This window comes from Plecotus auritus, assembly GCF_963455305.1.
Source record: "Plecotus auritus genome assembly, chromosome: 8".
NCBI lineage: Eukaryota > Metazoa > Chordata > Mammalia > Chiroptera > Vespertilionidae > Plecotus > Plecotus auritus.
In genome coordinates, this window is record NC_137782.1 from 65,125,322 (window position 1) to 65,142,203 (window position 16,882).

Genomic DNA, 16,882 nt, shown 5'->3' on the forward strand with positions numbered 1-16,882 from the left:
TGTTTCTCTCTCATTGATGTTTCTAGCTCTCTATCCCTCTCCCTTCTTCTCTGTAAAAAATGAATAAAATATATTATAAAAAAAAAAAAGGCAATGGTGGGAAAGAGCCTAATAAACGGGAAGCACCCGGGACACTATCATGGTTTGCCCTTTTTCTCCTCAGCACCAGCCTGAGAAGGAAAGACATTTTTTCCCATTTCACAGAAACTGAGGCTCAGAAAAGCAAAATGCGTTTTCCGAGATGATAGGGAGAATCCGTGGCTGGTGTCTACACTCAAACTTGGGGCGCGGGCAGGAAGGGAAAGGACTGGCGACGAGACACCCCTAGAGGGCCGGAGAGGCGAGGTGCCCTGGCGTGTGAGGGTGTGGCCGGGGCGGGGCGGGGCGCGCTCGGGCACGACCCCGAGGGGCGGAGCGCCGAGGATGGTGCAATACCGGCCCGGAGCGCATCAGGCGGCGGCTGATTAGCTCAGATTTACATCACCCGGGCCAGGGCCAGAGCCGGAGCCTGGGCGCCCCGTGACCCGAGACACCTGCGTCGGAAGCGGCGGCGGCTCCGTACCCGTGAGGCCGTGGGGGGTCGAGGCCAGAGCTCCCACGGACCCCGAGCTGGGCCGCAGCGGAGCTCCGAGACTCTGAGCTCGGGCTCCTGTGCTGCACGAGGAAAGGTACCCGGAGAGTCGTGTGGTTTGGTGCAGGCGGTCGTGTGTAAAGGACTGTGGGGGACATTGGGGGGCTGGAGGACTGTGTGCAGGGTCTGTGTCACAGTGGGGGTGTCTGTGGGATCTGCGTGGGGTCTGGGTGGGGATGTGTCGCGGGGTTCTGTGTCTCCGTGGACGGTGCGAGCTGCGAGGATGGCCGAGCACCTGGTGGCAGGTGCTGGCTGTGCGGGTGACGCAGCTGGGCAGGGCTGGGCGCCTCGGGGGCGGGGGACCTGTGGAGGGCCCGTGGGAGCGCGGATGCCACGCGCGGATGGGGACCCGGGTGAGTGCGGGGCGTCCGCCACAGGTGTGCACCCAGAGCTGCGGCTACGGGTTCGCACGTTGCGCTGTGCTCGCGCGTGTTTTGCTCCTGCAGAAGGTGTGCATTGTATCTACAGGCTGGGAGGGGGAGGCGAGGTGCACCCCTTCTCCCAACCCTGGGGCCCAGCCTCCTTCCTTTTGCCTCATCCCCTCCATGACTCCCCGCCGCCCCTCGGTTTCCGCTGAACTTTTTGTCCTGGGACACGGAGCCTCCGCTTCCGCTCCCAAGGGAGGAGCCTGGCTGCGGTAGGCTGGGCGAGGCCCGCGACTGCCTCCAGCCAGACCTGGGGGTGGGACGGTAGGGGCGGGGGATGTCAGACTGTGTGTGGCTTGTTGGTATCAGTCGAGCGGTCGTGAATGCGATAGGTGGGAGACCTCTGTGTGTGTGTGTGTACGTGCACGCTTGCCCTTGGAGGGAGACGCGTGTGTCACCTAATGATGTGTGTCTGGGCTGGCTGGCTTGGAGAAAGTGTGTTTTTGAGGGGCGTGTGCACAACTGTCTGGCCTGTTGTTTAAGTGTGTGTTTGGTATGACCTGCCCTTATCCCCCACCCCGAGGTGTCAGGGATTAGGCGCTGCCCCCACCCTACAGTGGAGATCCCTCAGTGTTGCCTGCCAATTCCCTTGTTCATCTATAGACTCAGATACTGCCCCACCGGGCTCTGAGGCATGGATAGGGTCCAATAAACCTGGGGTGCTGATACAACCACGGGAGAACCACTCCAGGTGTCTCTGTGTCCCAGGCACAAGCATCTACACAGCCAGGGATCACCTTGCTTGACTCAGAAAAACCTGTGAGGTAAGGAGTGTCATCCTAGCCTATCCCTAGGGAGATTTCTGAGGCTCCCAAGGGTAGCACTTAAACCATCTTCATCTATGAATAATAGTAATAATAATAAATAATAAATAATAATAATAATACAGTAGTGACTATTTCCTGACACCTATCATGTAACAGGGCCATACTACCCTATTTGTATTTTAATTTCTTTCCACAAAAATCCTGAGATTTGTAGCCTGTGAGTCAACTGAGGTGCAGGAAGGTTGAAGACCTTGCCCAGGGCTACCCAGCCGTGAAGGGTCCGGGAATATTTGATGAATGCCACCCCCAACTGCATTCTTACCAAGACAGGATTATGGCCTTTTACTCAAGAGGGGGGGCTCCCTCCCAAGGCGGCCCATGCACTAGGTAGTAGCATGATTGGAGGGTGGGTGTCAGTCTGAGAATTGACTCTGAGTGATGTTCCCCCATGAATCACGCCTCAAACTCTTGGGAAGGTCTTTAATCAGGCCGAAGTCTCTCTCCCTCTAACACCTTATACCTGGGCCTCCTTGTCCCACAGCTGGACTCTGAATGGGTGGGCAGATGGGTTCTAGAGAGAACCTTTCTGCCTGACATGCCATTGCCTGTTCCTCCACCCACCGCACACAGCGACAGAGCTGCAAGGCTGGTGACTTCCTCTACCTTTGAATGAATGAACTCTTGGGGCCTTTGAGAGACCACCCTGCCCTGCCTCACTTCTTACCTAATGATGAAACTGAGCTGGCAGCAGGTGAATTCTGTGTGTGGACTCTGATTCTGGTAGCTCTCAGGCCACCAGCCACCAGGCAATCATAAAGTTCACAATTGAAAAAAAGAAATTCATGCCGAAACCGGTTTGGCTCCGTGGATAGAGCGACGGCCTGCGGACTGAAGGGTCCCGGGTTCGATTCCGGTCAAGGGCATGTACCTTGGTTGCGGGCACATCCCCAGTGGGAGGTGTGCAGGAGGCAGCTGATCGATGTTTCTCTCTCATCGATGTTTCTAGCTCTCTATCCCTCTCCCTTCCTCTCTGTAAAATATCAATAAAATATATTTAAAAATAGAAAAAAAGAAATCCACTCATCTGTTTTGAAATACTCAAGCAATAAATGAGTGTAGAATCTTTATTTTAAAATATTGAAATAAAAAATTCACTTGCCTCCTGACCAAATCCCTTCCTCTTCTAGAAGTTTCCCAGGAGGCCAGGAGCTGCTGTGCAGCCAGTTAAACCTGGGTCCTTCCAGACTTTTTCCTGTGCATTTCCACAGCTATAGCTGTGGAAATATGGAGAGACATTGCAGTATATGCTGCTGGGGTTTTTTACATACACGAGATCATCTTAGGTGTGTTGTTTGGCAGCTCGCTTTGTTCACTTGACAATATATCCATTCCAGAGTATATAGTCATATGTACCTACCTCATTCATTCATCACCCTTCCTCCCTCCTTCTCCATGCCTCCCACCCCTTTCTCCCTTTCATAGGTACCAGCTACCTATCCTATAACTCAATAGATACCATGCAAAGTCTCTCTTTCTTCCTCTCATTAACTACCAAATCCATCTTTCCACTTTGCTTTTGTTTTTCACTTAATAATTCACTCAGAAGACCTTTTCAATTAGCAATAAAGAGTTGCCTCAATCTTTCAAATGGGTACAATTGTTCCGTGTATGGATGAAATATAATTTATGTAACCAGTCCCCTAATGATGGACATTCAATTGTTTCTATCACATGGGCTACAGGAATAGCCTTGTACTTGTATCATTACAGTAGTGTGGAGAGAGCTTCCTGGCCCCTTTTCAGAACTGTACAGTATTTCACTATGGCTATATCATGATGTTTTAACCAGCCCCCTACTACTGGACATGTGGGGGTGTTTTCTGCCTTTTGCTCTTAGTCACAAGGCTCTGATTAATTTACATATTTAATTTTGGGGTATTTTTTGAAAATATATTTTTATTGATTTCAGAGAGGAAGAGAGAGGGTGAGAGAGATAGAAACATCAAGGATGAGAGAGAATCATTGATCAGCTGCCTCCTGCACACCCCACACTGGGGATCGAGCCCACAACCCAGGCATGTGCCTTGACTGGAATTGAACCCAAGACCCTTCAGTCTGCAGGCCGACGCTCTATCCACTGAGCCAAACCAGCTAAGGCTAATTTTGGGGTATTTTAATTGGAGGGTAAATCCCAGAAGTGAGGCACCCAGTCAAGGGTGCATGCTGCTGTCAGTGTAGTGCACACTGCCAAGTCACCCTCTGTATAAGTTGTGCCAATGTGCCCGCCCATCAGCAGGGAAGACAGGAGCCCCCAGACGCCTCACTTTGGTGCCTTTCTCTCCTCCTTTCTAGATGCGAGCCACTCCTCTGGCAGCTCCTGTGGGCACTCCCTCCAGGAAGAAGCAGTTGAAGTTGGATGATGACCTAGACACTCAGTGTCCCACCCGGAAGCAAGCTCAAAGTGGACCCCAGCCCAGGCTGCCCCCCTGCCCTCTGCCCCTGAGCCCACCCCCTGCTCCAGCCCGTGCCCCTGCTGTGACCACTGCCTCCCGGCTTGGGCCCTATGTCCTCCTGGAACCCGAGGAGGGTGGCCGGGCCTACCGGGCTCTGCACTGCCCCACAGGCACCGAATACACCTGCCAGGTAAGTGCCCCAAGGGGCCCTCCTCCAGCATCACAGGGGCCTGGAAGGAGCCTTGGCTACAGAGGGTTGTCAGGCCTGAGGGATCCTTATATTCATTTAGTCCTGTGTTTATTGGGAAGGCAGCCAGTGAGCCCCCCAACTCTCTGTCAAGCCCCAGGCTGGACTGTGACCAGAGAGGTAAACCAGATGGTCCCAGCTCTGGGAATTCATAGCTTAGGTCCCCATAATGGATACAGGTTGCAGGGGTGGAGCTTAGGGACCTTGAGAGCAGAGGGGGAAAGCCTCTAATGTACTCAAGGGGGTATCAGAAAAGACTGAGGAGTTAGCTAGGGAGAAGAGGGAAAAGGGAGGCCCAGGCAGGGAAACAGCTGTGCAGAGAGGCCTAGAGGAGTGAGAGCATGGCGCTTCAGGGAGTTAACAGGACTTCACAACGGCTGAGTGGAGAGGGTGTGCAGCCAGGGGCAGGAGATAGGTGCTGATAGCCACTGGGCATGACAGCACTAGAGAGGACCTCCTGTGGGAAGCCATGGAAGACATTTGCACAAGAGAAAGATGAGATAGAGTAGGCTTCAGAACTACTGGGATCCTCGAGGTCATAGGACCTAACCTACAGCCATTTTACAAATACAGACTGAGGTCAAGAGAGGAGAAGGGTCATGCACGAATCCACATAACATTGGGCCTGGCTTCCCAGGGCAAGGTCCAGGGTTCTAGGCCAAAATCAGGGAACCAGGCAGGACCAAGGCCCCATGAGGGTCAGGCCCACACAAGACATTGTCAGGTCACAGCCCAAAAAGAGAGGAGAACGTATAAAACGGGCATTTGCTGTGCACCAGGTACTGTGTTTCTTGCTTAGTGTGCATAATCTCTTCTAATCGTCACAGGATCTATGAGGGTAGTTACTGTTATTGGGCCCATTTATAGATAAAGGACACCGGGGCTCAAAAAGATGCAGTTACTTGCCACATCACAGAGCCAGGAGGTGTCAGAGCTGAGATTGGGCCCCAGCAGGCTGAGCCCAGAGCCTCGTGGCCCATGCTGGGACAAGTGGTTCGGACACAAGCAGAGCAGATTTGCTCCTGGTGGGCAGAGGTATGGGGATAGGGGAGACCCAGGCACATACTAATAAGGGAGAGGGAGAAGGGGGCCTGGGTCCCCTTGGGAATGAACAAGAAGCAAAAGGACCCAAGCCTCCAACTGGGAGCAGCAGCAGCTGGCTCCAGCTCCTGCTGATGGGGGTGCAGTGGACAGGGGAACAGATCTGGACAAGTGGTCCAGCCATCAGCTTTATCAGGGCTCTGAGCTGCCTGATGCAGCTCCCCAGTGCTCTGCCCCAGATACTCTAAGGGGCCCCTGAACTCTGGGTCCCCTTCCTGCAGCATCAGGGTTCTTTCCTGTTCCCACTGGAGAGGAAGTCCTTGCTGAGGGGAGTGACTAAAGCGAGCTGGAACCAGAGCCGCATGCTTTCATATGGCCCCAATTATTTAGAAACATTTAGAAGCATGAACTGTGAGGGCTGACCTGTCATTGACTGTATCCTGTCATTTCCACATGCCTAGGGTCTTTTGGTCAGGATGTAGAAAGATCAACAACCTGCCTTTGTAGATTGTCACCTAATTCCTTAATTGAACAAACCAGTGAGCACCGGCGAGCACCATGCTGTGGCTCAGAAATAGACAAGTTCTGCTGGTGTTTCATCCAGCTGAGGTTCTAGTGAGGGACTTGGACAGTAAACAAGGAAATAAGTATAATTTATGTCAGGTGATCGTAAGTGCTATGGAGCTGGCAGAGAGGGGAACAGGGAGGGTGGCAGGTGCAGGTGATTTTAGTTAGGGACGTCTGGGAAGACCTCTTTGAGGAGGTGACATTTGAGTAGTGACTTGTGTGGGTTGGGGGAGCTGGCCTCAGGGATGCCGGCCTCATGAGTAGCTTCAGGGAAGAGCATCCGAAGGCAGAAAGGCAAGTGCAAATGCACAGAGGCAGGGATGTGCTTACCCTAACTTTAAAAAAAGTCTCTATGGATTATTCCCTCCATGCCACTCAACTTTATTTTTTAAGACATATGCTTACATTTTTTCCTGATGGATTAAATATGTATATACTTTATTGATTTTTACTTTCTGTGTGGCATAGTTAAAATAACATGCAAAGGGTTTAAAGCAAGTGAACCAAAGGGAGTACACCAGCTTGGCCGCTGACCAGCTGTTTGACTTCCAACAAGTCACCTTTTCTGAACATTGGAGGCTTCCATCTAATGTCCGGAAAGCCAACAAGCTCAGCCCCTCTCACCACATGCTCCCCTCCCCTCCTCTCCCCTCCCCACCCTATTGCAGCCACCTTGACCTTTGGTTGTGTTCCTAGCTCATTTTTGCCTCAGGGCCTTTGCACTGTCTGTGCCCCCCCCCCTTCGCCCCTGCAATCTGGAAACCATATCCCATGGGCATTTCTGAATCATTCAGGTCACTTCCTCAGAGTCCCTTTAGGACCACACTTTCTAATATAGGTACCCCCTTCCAAGTTATTCTGTATCCCAGCACCTTTCTTGGTTCCTTTGCAACACGTATCAGAATTGTGCTGATTGCTTAGTGTGCATAAATATGTCACTTTGGGACCTATTTATTGCATTCTGTACTGGATGGGCACCAGGAGGGCAGGGACCATGGCTGTGAATCAAGTTAGATGCCCAGTGGCTGGCACAGGTTGGAATGCAAGAAAGGGTGGGCGGTGTGAATCCTAGAGAATGGAAGCTATGATGATGATAATGGGCAGAAAGCTACTGGTACTTCTGCATCGTCTGCTCTTTTGGATTTCCCTGCTTTCTGGGTTATTTTTGTTTGGGTTACCTATTCTTTTTCTTTTCTTGTTAAAAAAATATATTTTTTATTGATTTTGGAGAGGAAGGGAGAGGGAGAGCAAAACATCAATGATGAGAGATAATCATTGATCGACTGCCTCCTGCATGTCCCCCACTGGGGATTAAACCAGCAACCTGAGCATGTGCCATTGCTGGGAACCACGACTTCCTGGTTCATAGGCTGACGCTCAAGCACTGAGCAATGTTGGAAGCCGCCCATTGCCTTCACTAGCAGAGAGGTGTGGACAAGGAACCTGAAGGCTGGTCAACCTTGAAGCTCTGAAAGGTCAGAGCCAACCACTCACTGTCTAGTTGAAACAAAGGGAGCTAAGCAACTTCCACCTTTTAGTTTTATGTAAATCCTTGCTGACTGGCTATTATTGGAATTGCCTGCCTAAAGGCTATGGGTGTATCCCATACTCTTAATAAAAGGGATAGCGAGGCCAGAGCGGGGTGGAGTCCTTCCTCTTGAGCTGGGCTCCTGCCTGGCCCCCAATATTTCCAAATTAATATTTTCTAGTCTCTTTCATTTGCATGCGGCCTCCTCCAGAGCCCCAACCCTGAACCACGCGGGATGTGGCGGGGACACTCGCAGCTGGCAGCCCAACGCGGAGCACTCGCAGAGCAACACTGGCTGGGCTCTGCTATTGTTTCAGTTCTCTGAAGTGTAAGAACATATAAGGTAGCAGTTAAGGACACTTGGCTGTGTGGCCTCTCGGCTTCTCAGGGTTGAGTGGCTTGCTGCCGGAGCGCTTGGCACACTGCCTAGCACCCAGTGGTATCTAAGGGACAGCTGACTGTTTTCAAGGTCAGCCTGGGCTCCATGTGGTCCCCACCTGTGCTCACGCCATGCTCCGCCCACAGGTGTACCCAGTCTGCGAGAGCCTGAAGGTGCTAGAGCCCTACTCGAGGCTGCCTCCCCACAAGCATGTGGCACGGCCAGTGGAGGTCCTGGCAGGCACACACCATCTTTACGCCTTTTTCCCGCGGCCCCATGGGGACACGCACAGCCTGGTGCGCCGCCGCCGTCGCCTGCCCGAGCCCGAGGCCGCCGGGCTCTTCTGCCAGATGGCCGCCGCTGTGGCGCACTGTCACCAGCATGGTCTGGTCCTGCGAGACCTCAAGCTGCGACGCTTTGTCTTCACTGACTGTGAGAGGTGAGTGTGGCAACGGAGAAGCCACCCACGAGGTGGGCCCTAATGGGGAAACCAAGGTTCAGGAAGGCAAAGTAGCCGACACAGACCGCAGAGAAGCCTGGACCAGCACCACTGCCCGGTTCCAGGGAGGAAGTGGACCCCGTCCTGTTGGAAGCCCCTTGGGGTGGAGCACTGCCTTTGTGGATAATCCTCCGGAGCATATTTTTCCATCAATTTTTAGAGAGAGTGGAGGGGGAGAGACAGAGAGAGGAACATCGATGGGAGAGAAACACAGCAACTGGCTGCCTCCCACACGCACCCCAACCAGGGCCTTTGAACAGAACTGAACCCTGGACTCTTCAGTCTGTGGCCCTAGCTCCCTCTGAGCTTGAGGTGGGAGGCCTGGCTGGGTGACTTGCCGACTCTGGGTGGCCCAGTGTCTCTGGACCTCAGTTTCCCGATTGGTAGGGGAAAGGCTGGATTGTCAAGATGTCTCCAGGTTTTCAAGGTCACACACAACTCAGGGCCACAGCCAAAATGCGCCCTGAGTTTCCCACACAGGGACCTTTTCCTCTAAAACTGAAGATCAGTGATTTTTGGAGGGGGGACAGAAAGGGGCCTGGCATCCTGTTCCCACCCCAAATCCTGGGAGTTGCAGGATGTGTCAGAGAGCTCGCCAAGCCACCAGGTGCACATGCACATCCATTACATCGATTTCATTTCAAGATATTTTTGGGAGGAGGGTGACCCCATTGAATTTTTTAAAAACTTTATTTTCAAATACTTTTAGACTTTCAGAAAAGTTGCAAAAAATAGTTCAAAGAGGTCCCATATTTTCTTCACCATTTCCCCTGAAGTTAATATCTTACATGACCATAGTATAACTACCAAAACCAGAAAATTAACCAGTTTCGTACTACTGACTAAACCACAGATTTCACCAGTTTCCCCCTCTGCCCTTGTATCCGGGATTCCTGGATTCGCCAGTCACGCCTCCTTAGTGCCCTCTAGGCTGACCGGTCCTCAGGCTTTTCTGGTCTTTCTTGACCTTGATACTTGTGAAGAGAACCAGGCAGTCATTGTGTAGAAGGCCCCTCAATTAGAGTTCAGCTGATGTTTTTCTCACGGTTAAGTTGAGGTGATACATCTTTGGCAAGAATACCACAGACGCGCTGGTTCAGTTGCTTGGAGCATCATCCCATACACCAAAAGGTTACGAGTTCGATTTCTGGTCAGGGCACAAACCTAGGTTTCGGGTTTGATTCCCGATCGATGTTTCTCTCTCTCTCTCTCTCTCTCTCTCCCTCTCTCTCTCTCTCTCTCTCTCTCTCTCTCTCTCTCTCTCCCTCTCTCCCTCTCCCTCTCTCTCCCTCTCTCTCCCTCCCTCTCTCCCCCTCTCCCCTCCTCTTTCTCTCTCTCCCTTCTGTGGGAACCCCTTTCACGTCCCACGTGGTTCAGGGTTCAGGTTCAGGGTTCGGGTTCTGAAGGAGGCCGCACACAAATGAAAGAGACTAGAAAAGTATTAATTTGGGAATATTGGGGGCCAGGAGGGAGAACTACCACCCGCTCTGGCCTACCTATCCCTTTTATTAAGATTATGGGATATACCCATAGCCTTTAGGCAGGCAATTCCAATAATAGCCAATCAGCAAGAATTTACATAAGACTAACAGGTGGAGGCTGCTTCAGCTCCCAATGTCTCAACTAAACAGTGAGTGACCCTTCCTCTTCCCCACCCCATCCCCCTTCCTTCCTTTCTCTGTAAAATCAATAAATATATCCTCAGGTGAGGATAAAAAAAGTGATAGGTCCTTCTCAGTGCATATCAGGAAATACATGATGGTGATATGTATTACTGTGATATTAACATCGATCATTGGTTAGGGTGGCGTCTGCCAAGTGCCTCTACTGAAAAGTTCCCATTTTACCCTTTGTAATTAATAAATGCCTTGAGTAATACCTTGTCATTAATAAGTACCTCAAGGAGCTTTGAGGTTATATGTTTCTCCTCAGACTTTCACCACTAATTTTAGCAGCCATCTATCTTCCCTGTGATGTTTGTCTAAGGGTGATTTTCTAGTTCCTTCTACATTTTATACTAAAAATGTATAAAATGTAGAATCATTGTTCGGCTGCCTCCTGCACACCCCCCACTGGGGATCAAGCCCCAAACCCATTTTAATATATTTTAAAATGCCTTTAATAAGAAGTGGAATGTAAAATTTTTAAGCTAATGCACAACTTCAAATCATTTTGAGCTTCAGGGTGGGTACAACACCCCCAGATCTCCCAGAGGTGAGAAAGTGCTTCTTTCTTTTTTCAAGGAATTAGTTTGAGAAGCATTGTTGGTAGAAGAGGGGCAGGGGACTCAGACAGACCTGGGTTCAAATCCTGATTCTACTTTTAAAGAAAAAAAAAATATATATATATATATATTATTGATTTCAGAGAGGAAGGGAGAGGGAGTGAGATAGAAACATCAATGATGAGAGAGAATCATTGATTGGCTGCCTCCTGCACGCCTCCTACTGGGGATCGAGCCCACAACCTGGGCATGTGCCCTTGACCGGAATCGAACCTGGGACCTTTGAGTCCACAGGCCAAGGCTCTATCCACTAAGCCAAACCATCTAGGGCCCGATTCTAATTTTTAACCTGTTCTTTGGCCTTGAGCAATGGGTTCACCTGCCTAAGCCTTGATTTCTGCAGCTGCAAAATGAGCCAATAATGTCGACACTGACCCCCACACCCCCACACTGTAATTCGCAGGATTGATCAATGTTTATGAAATGCCAGCAGGCACCCAGGAAGTGGCGCCATGGGAATACGATGAATAGCAGTGGGAACAGAACGGTTATTATTGAAGTAAACTAGAATGCTCCGTGGGAGTTGTTTAAAGCAGTAGTTGCAAATGGTGGGCCACACACATATTTTTTTGTTCATTTGTTTTCAATTGAAATAGGTTGCCAACATTTCAAAAAACGGGACTTTTCTGTTGAAATATGATTTCTGGCCTCTCTTGGAGAAAAATGAGAATGTGGGGCCCCCTTGGGAAGTATGTGCGCAGTTCCTAGCACTGACTGCTGCGTGAGAGCGGGGTTCACATCCCAGCCCCGCGCCCTGTGCATGTGAAATGGTGTCTTTCTCACAGGTGGTATGAGGTTGGAATAAGATGCGTCAGGTACGGAGCTTAGCTCAGGGCCAGGTACCCGGTGGACAGTTTGTAAATATTGACTGTAATATTACCTTTTCCAGGCAGGGTTTGTGCTGAGGTGTTTGGCCCAGCCCCACTTCCCATTTCTCTCATTTTATTACCTGCCTGGACCCTAAGTTTGCATCTGTTTTATGAGAAGCTTAATGCCCTCAGCCCTCTCCCGCAGAGACTGTTGGGAAATGTGTTCCTCTCAGAGTCCCGTTTCAAATTTAATTGCTCTGTGACCTCGAGCAATGGCTTAACCTCTCTGGGCCTGGGCTTCCTCATCAGTACAAGGAGCTCAGTGACCCAGCCAACAGGACTGTCTCATGTCTGCCAGTCGCAGCAGGCACTGGGGAAGCAGGTAACAAGCAGGGAGACAGGGTGGGGTGGCGGCGTGGGAGTTCCAGCAGGAGCTGACCGGCTGCCCTCTCCCTGCCACAGGACAAAGCTGGTGCTGGAGAACCTGGAGGACGCCTACCTGCTGACTGGGCCGGACGACTCCCTGTGGGACAAGCACGCGTGCCCAGCCTATGTGGGACCTGAGATCCTCAGCTCGCGGGCATCCTACTCAGGCAAGGCGGCGGATGTCTGGAGCTTGGGCGTGGCGCTCTTCACCATGCTGGCCGGCCGCTACCCCTTCCAGGACTCAGAGCCTGCCCTGCTTTTTGGCAAGATCCGCAGGGGGACCTACGCCCTGCCTCGGGGTCTCTCTGCCCCGGCCCGCTGCCTGGTCCGCTGCCTGCTCCGCCGGGAGCCAGCTGAGCGTCTCACAGCCTCGGGGATCCTGCTGCACCCCTGGCTGCGAGAGACCCTGACCCCCCCAGTCCCATCCCGAGCCCACCTCTGGGAGGCTGACCAGGTGGTCCCCGAAGGGCCAGGGCTGGTGGAAGTTGAGGCAGAGGAGGAAGAAAGGGAAGTGGGCCTGTATGGCTAGGACTACCTACCCGGTTTTCAGCTGTGAACTGTGGATTGAGTTTGGGTCGTCCCCAAACTCTCTCCTGCCTCTTTGAACTGAGATAAACCCTAAGTGCCTTCTAGGAGGGAGAAAAGAGGAGGCGTGTTGAAGTGTGCTGTAGGCACACCTGTGTGGCTCACACGCCTGTGCACACGGGCTGGTGCATTCGACGCGTCTTTGTGGGGAGCTCACTGTGTGCCTTGTTCCAGGTGCTGAGAACACAGCTGTGAACACGAGACAGAACTCCTGTTCACGGGGCTGTCAGTCCTTTTCCACCTCACAGGCCAGCGTCTGCCCTGGGCTGGGCACAATCGGTGCAGGTGACGGCGTCCACTCGTGCTGGCACCCCGGCACTGCTGTCACGGACAGTCCCTTTCACAACCCACCCAGCGGCCTTTGTATGTTGCGCCTTTGAGAGAAAGGGAAGCGTCCTGTGCCACAGCCTTCAAGCCCCTTCCCTGCACCTTAGGCCCGGAGCCCAGGCCCTGCTGCGAATGCCGCTCCAGCAGCTGTGTCTTCTGGGTCAGAGGATCCTCTGTCCAGGTCTGAGCCAAGGATCTGGGCTGGAAGATCCAAGAGTTCAAGTTGTGAGGCGGGTCCTCATCTAGCTCAAGGAGTGGTTTGGAATGAGGGTCCAGGCCTGTCCGTCTCAGCAGCCCGTGACCTGAGCTGCTGACTGGAGTTGAGGGACAGGATTAGGTGGGGTCTGCCCCTGGCCTCCTGGAAAGGCCTCAGTCCAGTTCTGGGGACACTTGGGGTCCAGAACCCCACATCAGCACTGTAGGTTTTGGATGCTCTGAGTATATATTTTTACCTTGTGCCTAATAAAAGAGTTATGGAATACTTCTATTTCTCCCAGGCATTTCTTCTGGCCTCTCATCAGTTTTCCCAAACCAGCCCCACTGCGAGCCGTCTGCACTCCCTTCCTTTCTTCTGGAGGCTATGGGTCTCACCTGGGGTCAATTTTGGCTGCAAGTACCTGAAACCCTGAGTCAAAGTAGCTTAAAGCAGAAGGAAATGTATTTCACACAAAGCAAGAAGTCAACAGGTGTGTGGTTTCAGGGCTGGCTGATTCAGGAACGGCTCCCAGTCTCTTTCTGCCTCTTTGCTCTGTGTCCCTGCTGTCACATTAGAGACATCTATTCCCTGAGGAAGAGGGAGGGTGGCGCTGTCCGCTGTCGTACTTGGCGCCTGGAGTCAAGCTGTGTGGTGTCTCTGGGCCTCAGTCTGTTCCCTTCCTGTGTGGCTACGCCCTGCCCATCCTCCAGCTGGACCTGGAGCCTCTTCTGGCACTTGTCAGAGCAGGCCTGCCCGCCCCTGCACCACCGCAGCCCTCACAACGGGGTTTCTCAGATGTGGTTGGGCAGCCCCCTGCGGTGCTTGCTTAAAAATGCAGATACTTGCTGGGATGGTGTGGCTCAATGGTTGAGAGTCGACCTATTATGAACTAGGACAGTGGTCGGCAAACTCATTAGTCAACAGAGCGGCAAACCGCGGCTCATGAGCCGCATGTGACTCGCGAGCCGCAGTTTGCCGACCACTGAACTAGGAGGTCAAGGTTCAATTCCCGGTCAGGGCACATGCCCAGGTTTGGGGCTCAATAATCCCCAGTGCGGGGTGAGCAGGAGACAGTTGATCAATGATTCTCATCATTGATGTTTCTACCTCTCTCTCCCTTCCTCTCTGAAATACACATTTTTAAAAATAAAAAAAATGCAGAGCCTTGGACTCTCCCCAGACCTAGTGAGTCAGATGTGGGGTTGCGGGGGAGGGTTGTCTGCCTCCTAACAAGCCTCTTCGCAATGGCTGTGCATTCTAGTTGGAGAACCTCTGTATTGGGAGAAATCCTGATTCCTTAGGGACTCAGTTCATTTCAGCTTCTTCTGTGTGTTTGACTCCAGCTCAGGGGAAAATGGGTATAAATTCTACCTGCCTGTGAGGCTAGGATGGGGTCACAGGCGTGGGGGGCTTTATCAGAGGTCAAATTCTGAGCCACTGGCGAGCCGGCACTGCCATGGCATACTCAGCCCCAGGGCGCCTTATGTGCCGCGCCACCTCAGCCAGGTTCGGTGACCCTGAGAGGGGGCGGTGAAGGATTGAGAAAAGACAGACAAGAGAATGAAAGCTGGGTTCTCAGTGGGATGCTGTCCTCTTAACGGAGACAGCAACAGCGCCATGGACTAAAAGCAGTGTCTTTATTTTATAGCCAGATTTCACGAGGCAAAGTAAGGGCGTGGTCAAGATGTTTACAACATTCTTGTGGGTTTTGATCCTACTCAGTTACATGTACCTGAACTCTATCAAGCCCACATCACTCAGGCACATGGGGCCACGTGTTCGGACCATAGGTTCAAGCTTACAACTATAGCTGTTGGCTATCATTGTGCTGGGAGGGCTCTGCCTTCCAAGCTGGGACTTGCACGTGGCCATGAGAGGACTGTGCCCTCTCATTAGTCCAAGGCTTGAACCTGTCCAAACACTGTAGCCGCTCTCCACAAGCCACCACTATTGTTGTACCAGCTTTATGAGGAGAGACCTATAGCCCTCATCCTCTCATCATTCTCCCCCCGCCTGCTTCCCTGCCTTTGTGGTTCTTCATAACACTTAGCACCACCTGACAGAACATTCTAGATGTTTGTTTGTGTTAGTTTCATACTATGTTTTGTTTGCTGTTGTGTCCCCAGCTCCTAGAACAGTGCCTGACACACACAGCTGCTCAGTAAATGTTGGCTGAATGACTGAATGAAATTGGTTACTGTGTAGATCTTACATGCCTAGAGCAAAGCCAGGACACTTATTAGGAATGGTTAATGTTTACTGTGAGCACATACTAGTACCACATGCCAGGCATGGTTTTACGTGCTTTACATACGTTATCTCATTGGACATGTGATAGCCAGCCTTGTCCTTGGTCCTTGAGGCCTGGTATGCATGCCCTTGTGTAGTTCCCTCCCACCCTGAGCTGGGCTGACCAGTGTAGCTAATAGGAGACTGTGAAAATGATGAAGTATGACTTTTCATGTTAGGCCATAAAATATACGGTGGCTTCTGCCTTGATGCCTATATCATCTGCTATGGAGAAAGCCAGCTGCCATGTGACAAGGACGCTCAAGTCACCCCAAGGATTGGTACATGTGGTGAGGGACGTAGCATCCTGCACTAACCAGTACCAGCCAGGCATATGAGTGGGCTTTCTTGAAAGTTCACCCTTCAGCCCCATCAAGCTTTTGGATGACTGAGGCCCCAGCTAAAATCTTAACTACAACCTCATGAGAGAACTTTAGTCAAATGACATCAGAAACTGCTCCCAAATTCTTAACCCATAGAAACTGTTGTTTTAAGCTGCTAAGTTTGGGGATAATTTGTTACATATCAATAACCAATAACTGATGCAGATCCTCACATCAACCCTATGAGGGAGGGACCATCATGGTCACCATTGTACAGAGGGAAAAACTGAGGCCAAGAGAGGGGTGATGTCTTGTCCAGAGTCACACAAATAGTGAACCATGGGACCGAACCCAGGTTTGAATGACTGGAGTTTACCCACTGGGATGAAGAGTCTCTGCCCTTGAAGGGCCAAGGCTAAGACCAGAACAACTGAAAGAATATTTCTACCCTAAGACAGATTTGTGCAGGTGACCTCAGGGCTGAAGGGAACATGACCATCATACGCCAGCAGGGTCAGCAGGAGAAACAAGGCCAGGAGTGAAAAAGAGCAGAAACAGACATTCAGAGCTCAGGTAGCATATTATCGTACACAAATTATAAAACAAAAATGTTTCCTAACAGGGCTTAAATAAATAACAAATTGATACTATGACCAGGGATTATATTAAGTGACATAACAGATTTGAAAACCTAACAGATTTTCTAAAATAAAAGACACAATAACCAAAATTAAAAATCCAAAAGATGGGTTAAACAGCAGATTAGATGTGGCTAAAAAGGACATTACTGAGATAGAAATCAGATATTAATCACAGATTTAAGCGACTCCATAAGTTTTCACACATAGATACATCATAGTGAAAATGCAAAAAGAGCAAAGATAAAATCTTAAAAGAATCAGAAAGGAAAACCAGATTATTTTCAAAAGAACAGCCATACAACATGGATGAATGTCAAAAAAACATTATGCTACGTGAAAGAAGGGCAGTAACAAAGGACCATGTATGGTAAGATTTAATTAGTATAAAATGTCCAGAATAGGAAAATCTATAGAGACCAAAAGTAGATTCGTGCTGAGGGCTGGAGGGTGGCAGATGGGGAGTGT

At 51.0% G+C, this 16,882-nt stretch overlaps 1 protein-coding gene across 1 annotated transcript; it reads left to right on the plus strand.

Annotated features, from left to right (window-relative positions):
* The first annotated feature begins 441 nt into the window (after positions 1-441).
* On the plus strand, positions 442-13,449 carry TRIB3 (tribbles pseudokinase 3). Its single transcript, XM_080685671.1, has 4 exons — positions 442-668; positions 4,176-4,466; positions 8,185-8,477; positions 12,093-13,449. Exons 2-4 carry the CDS (start codon positions 4,176-4,178, stop codon positions 12,583-12,585), a joined length of 1,077 nt encoding a protein of 358 aa, XP_080541797.1. The 5' UTR covers positions 442-668; the 3' UTR covers positions 12,586-13,449.
* Positions 13,450-16,882: the final 3,433 nt, after the last annotated feature.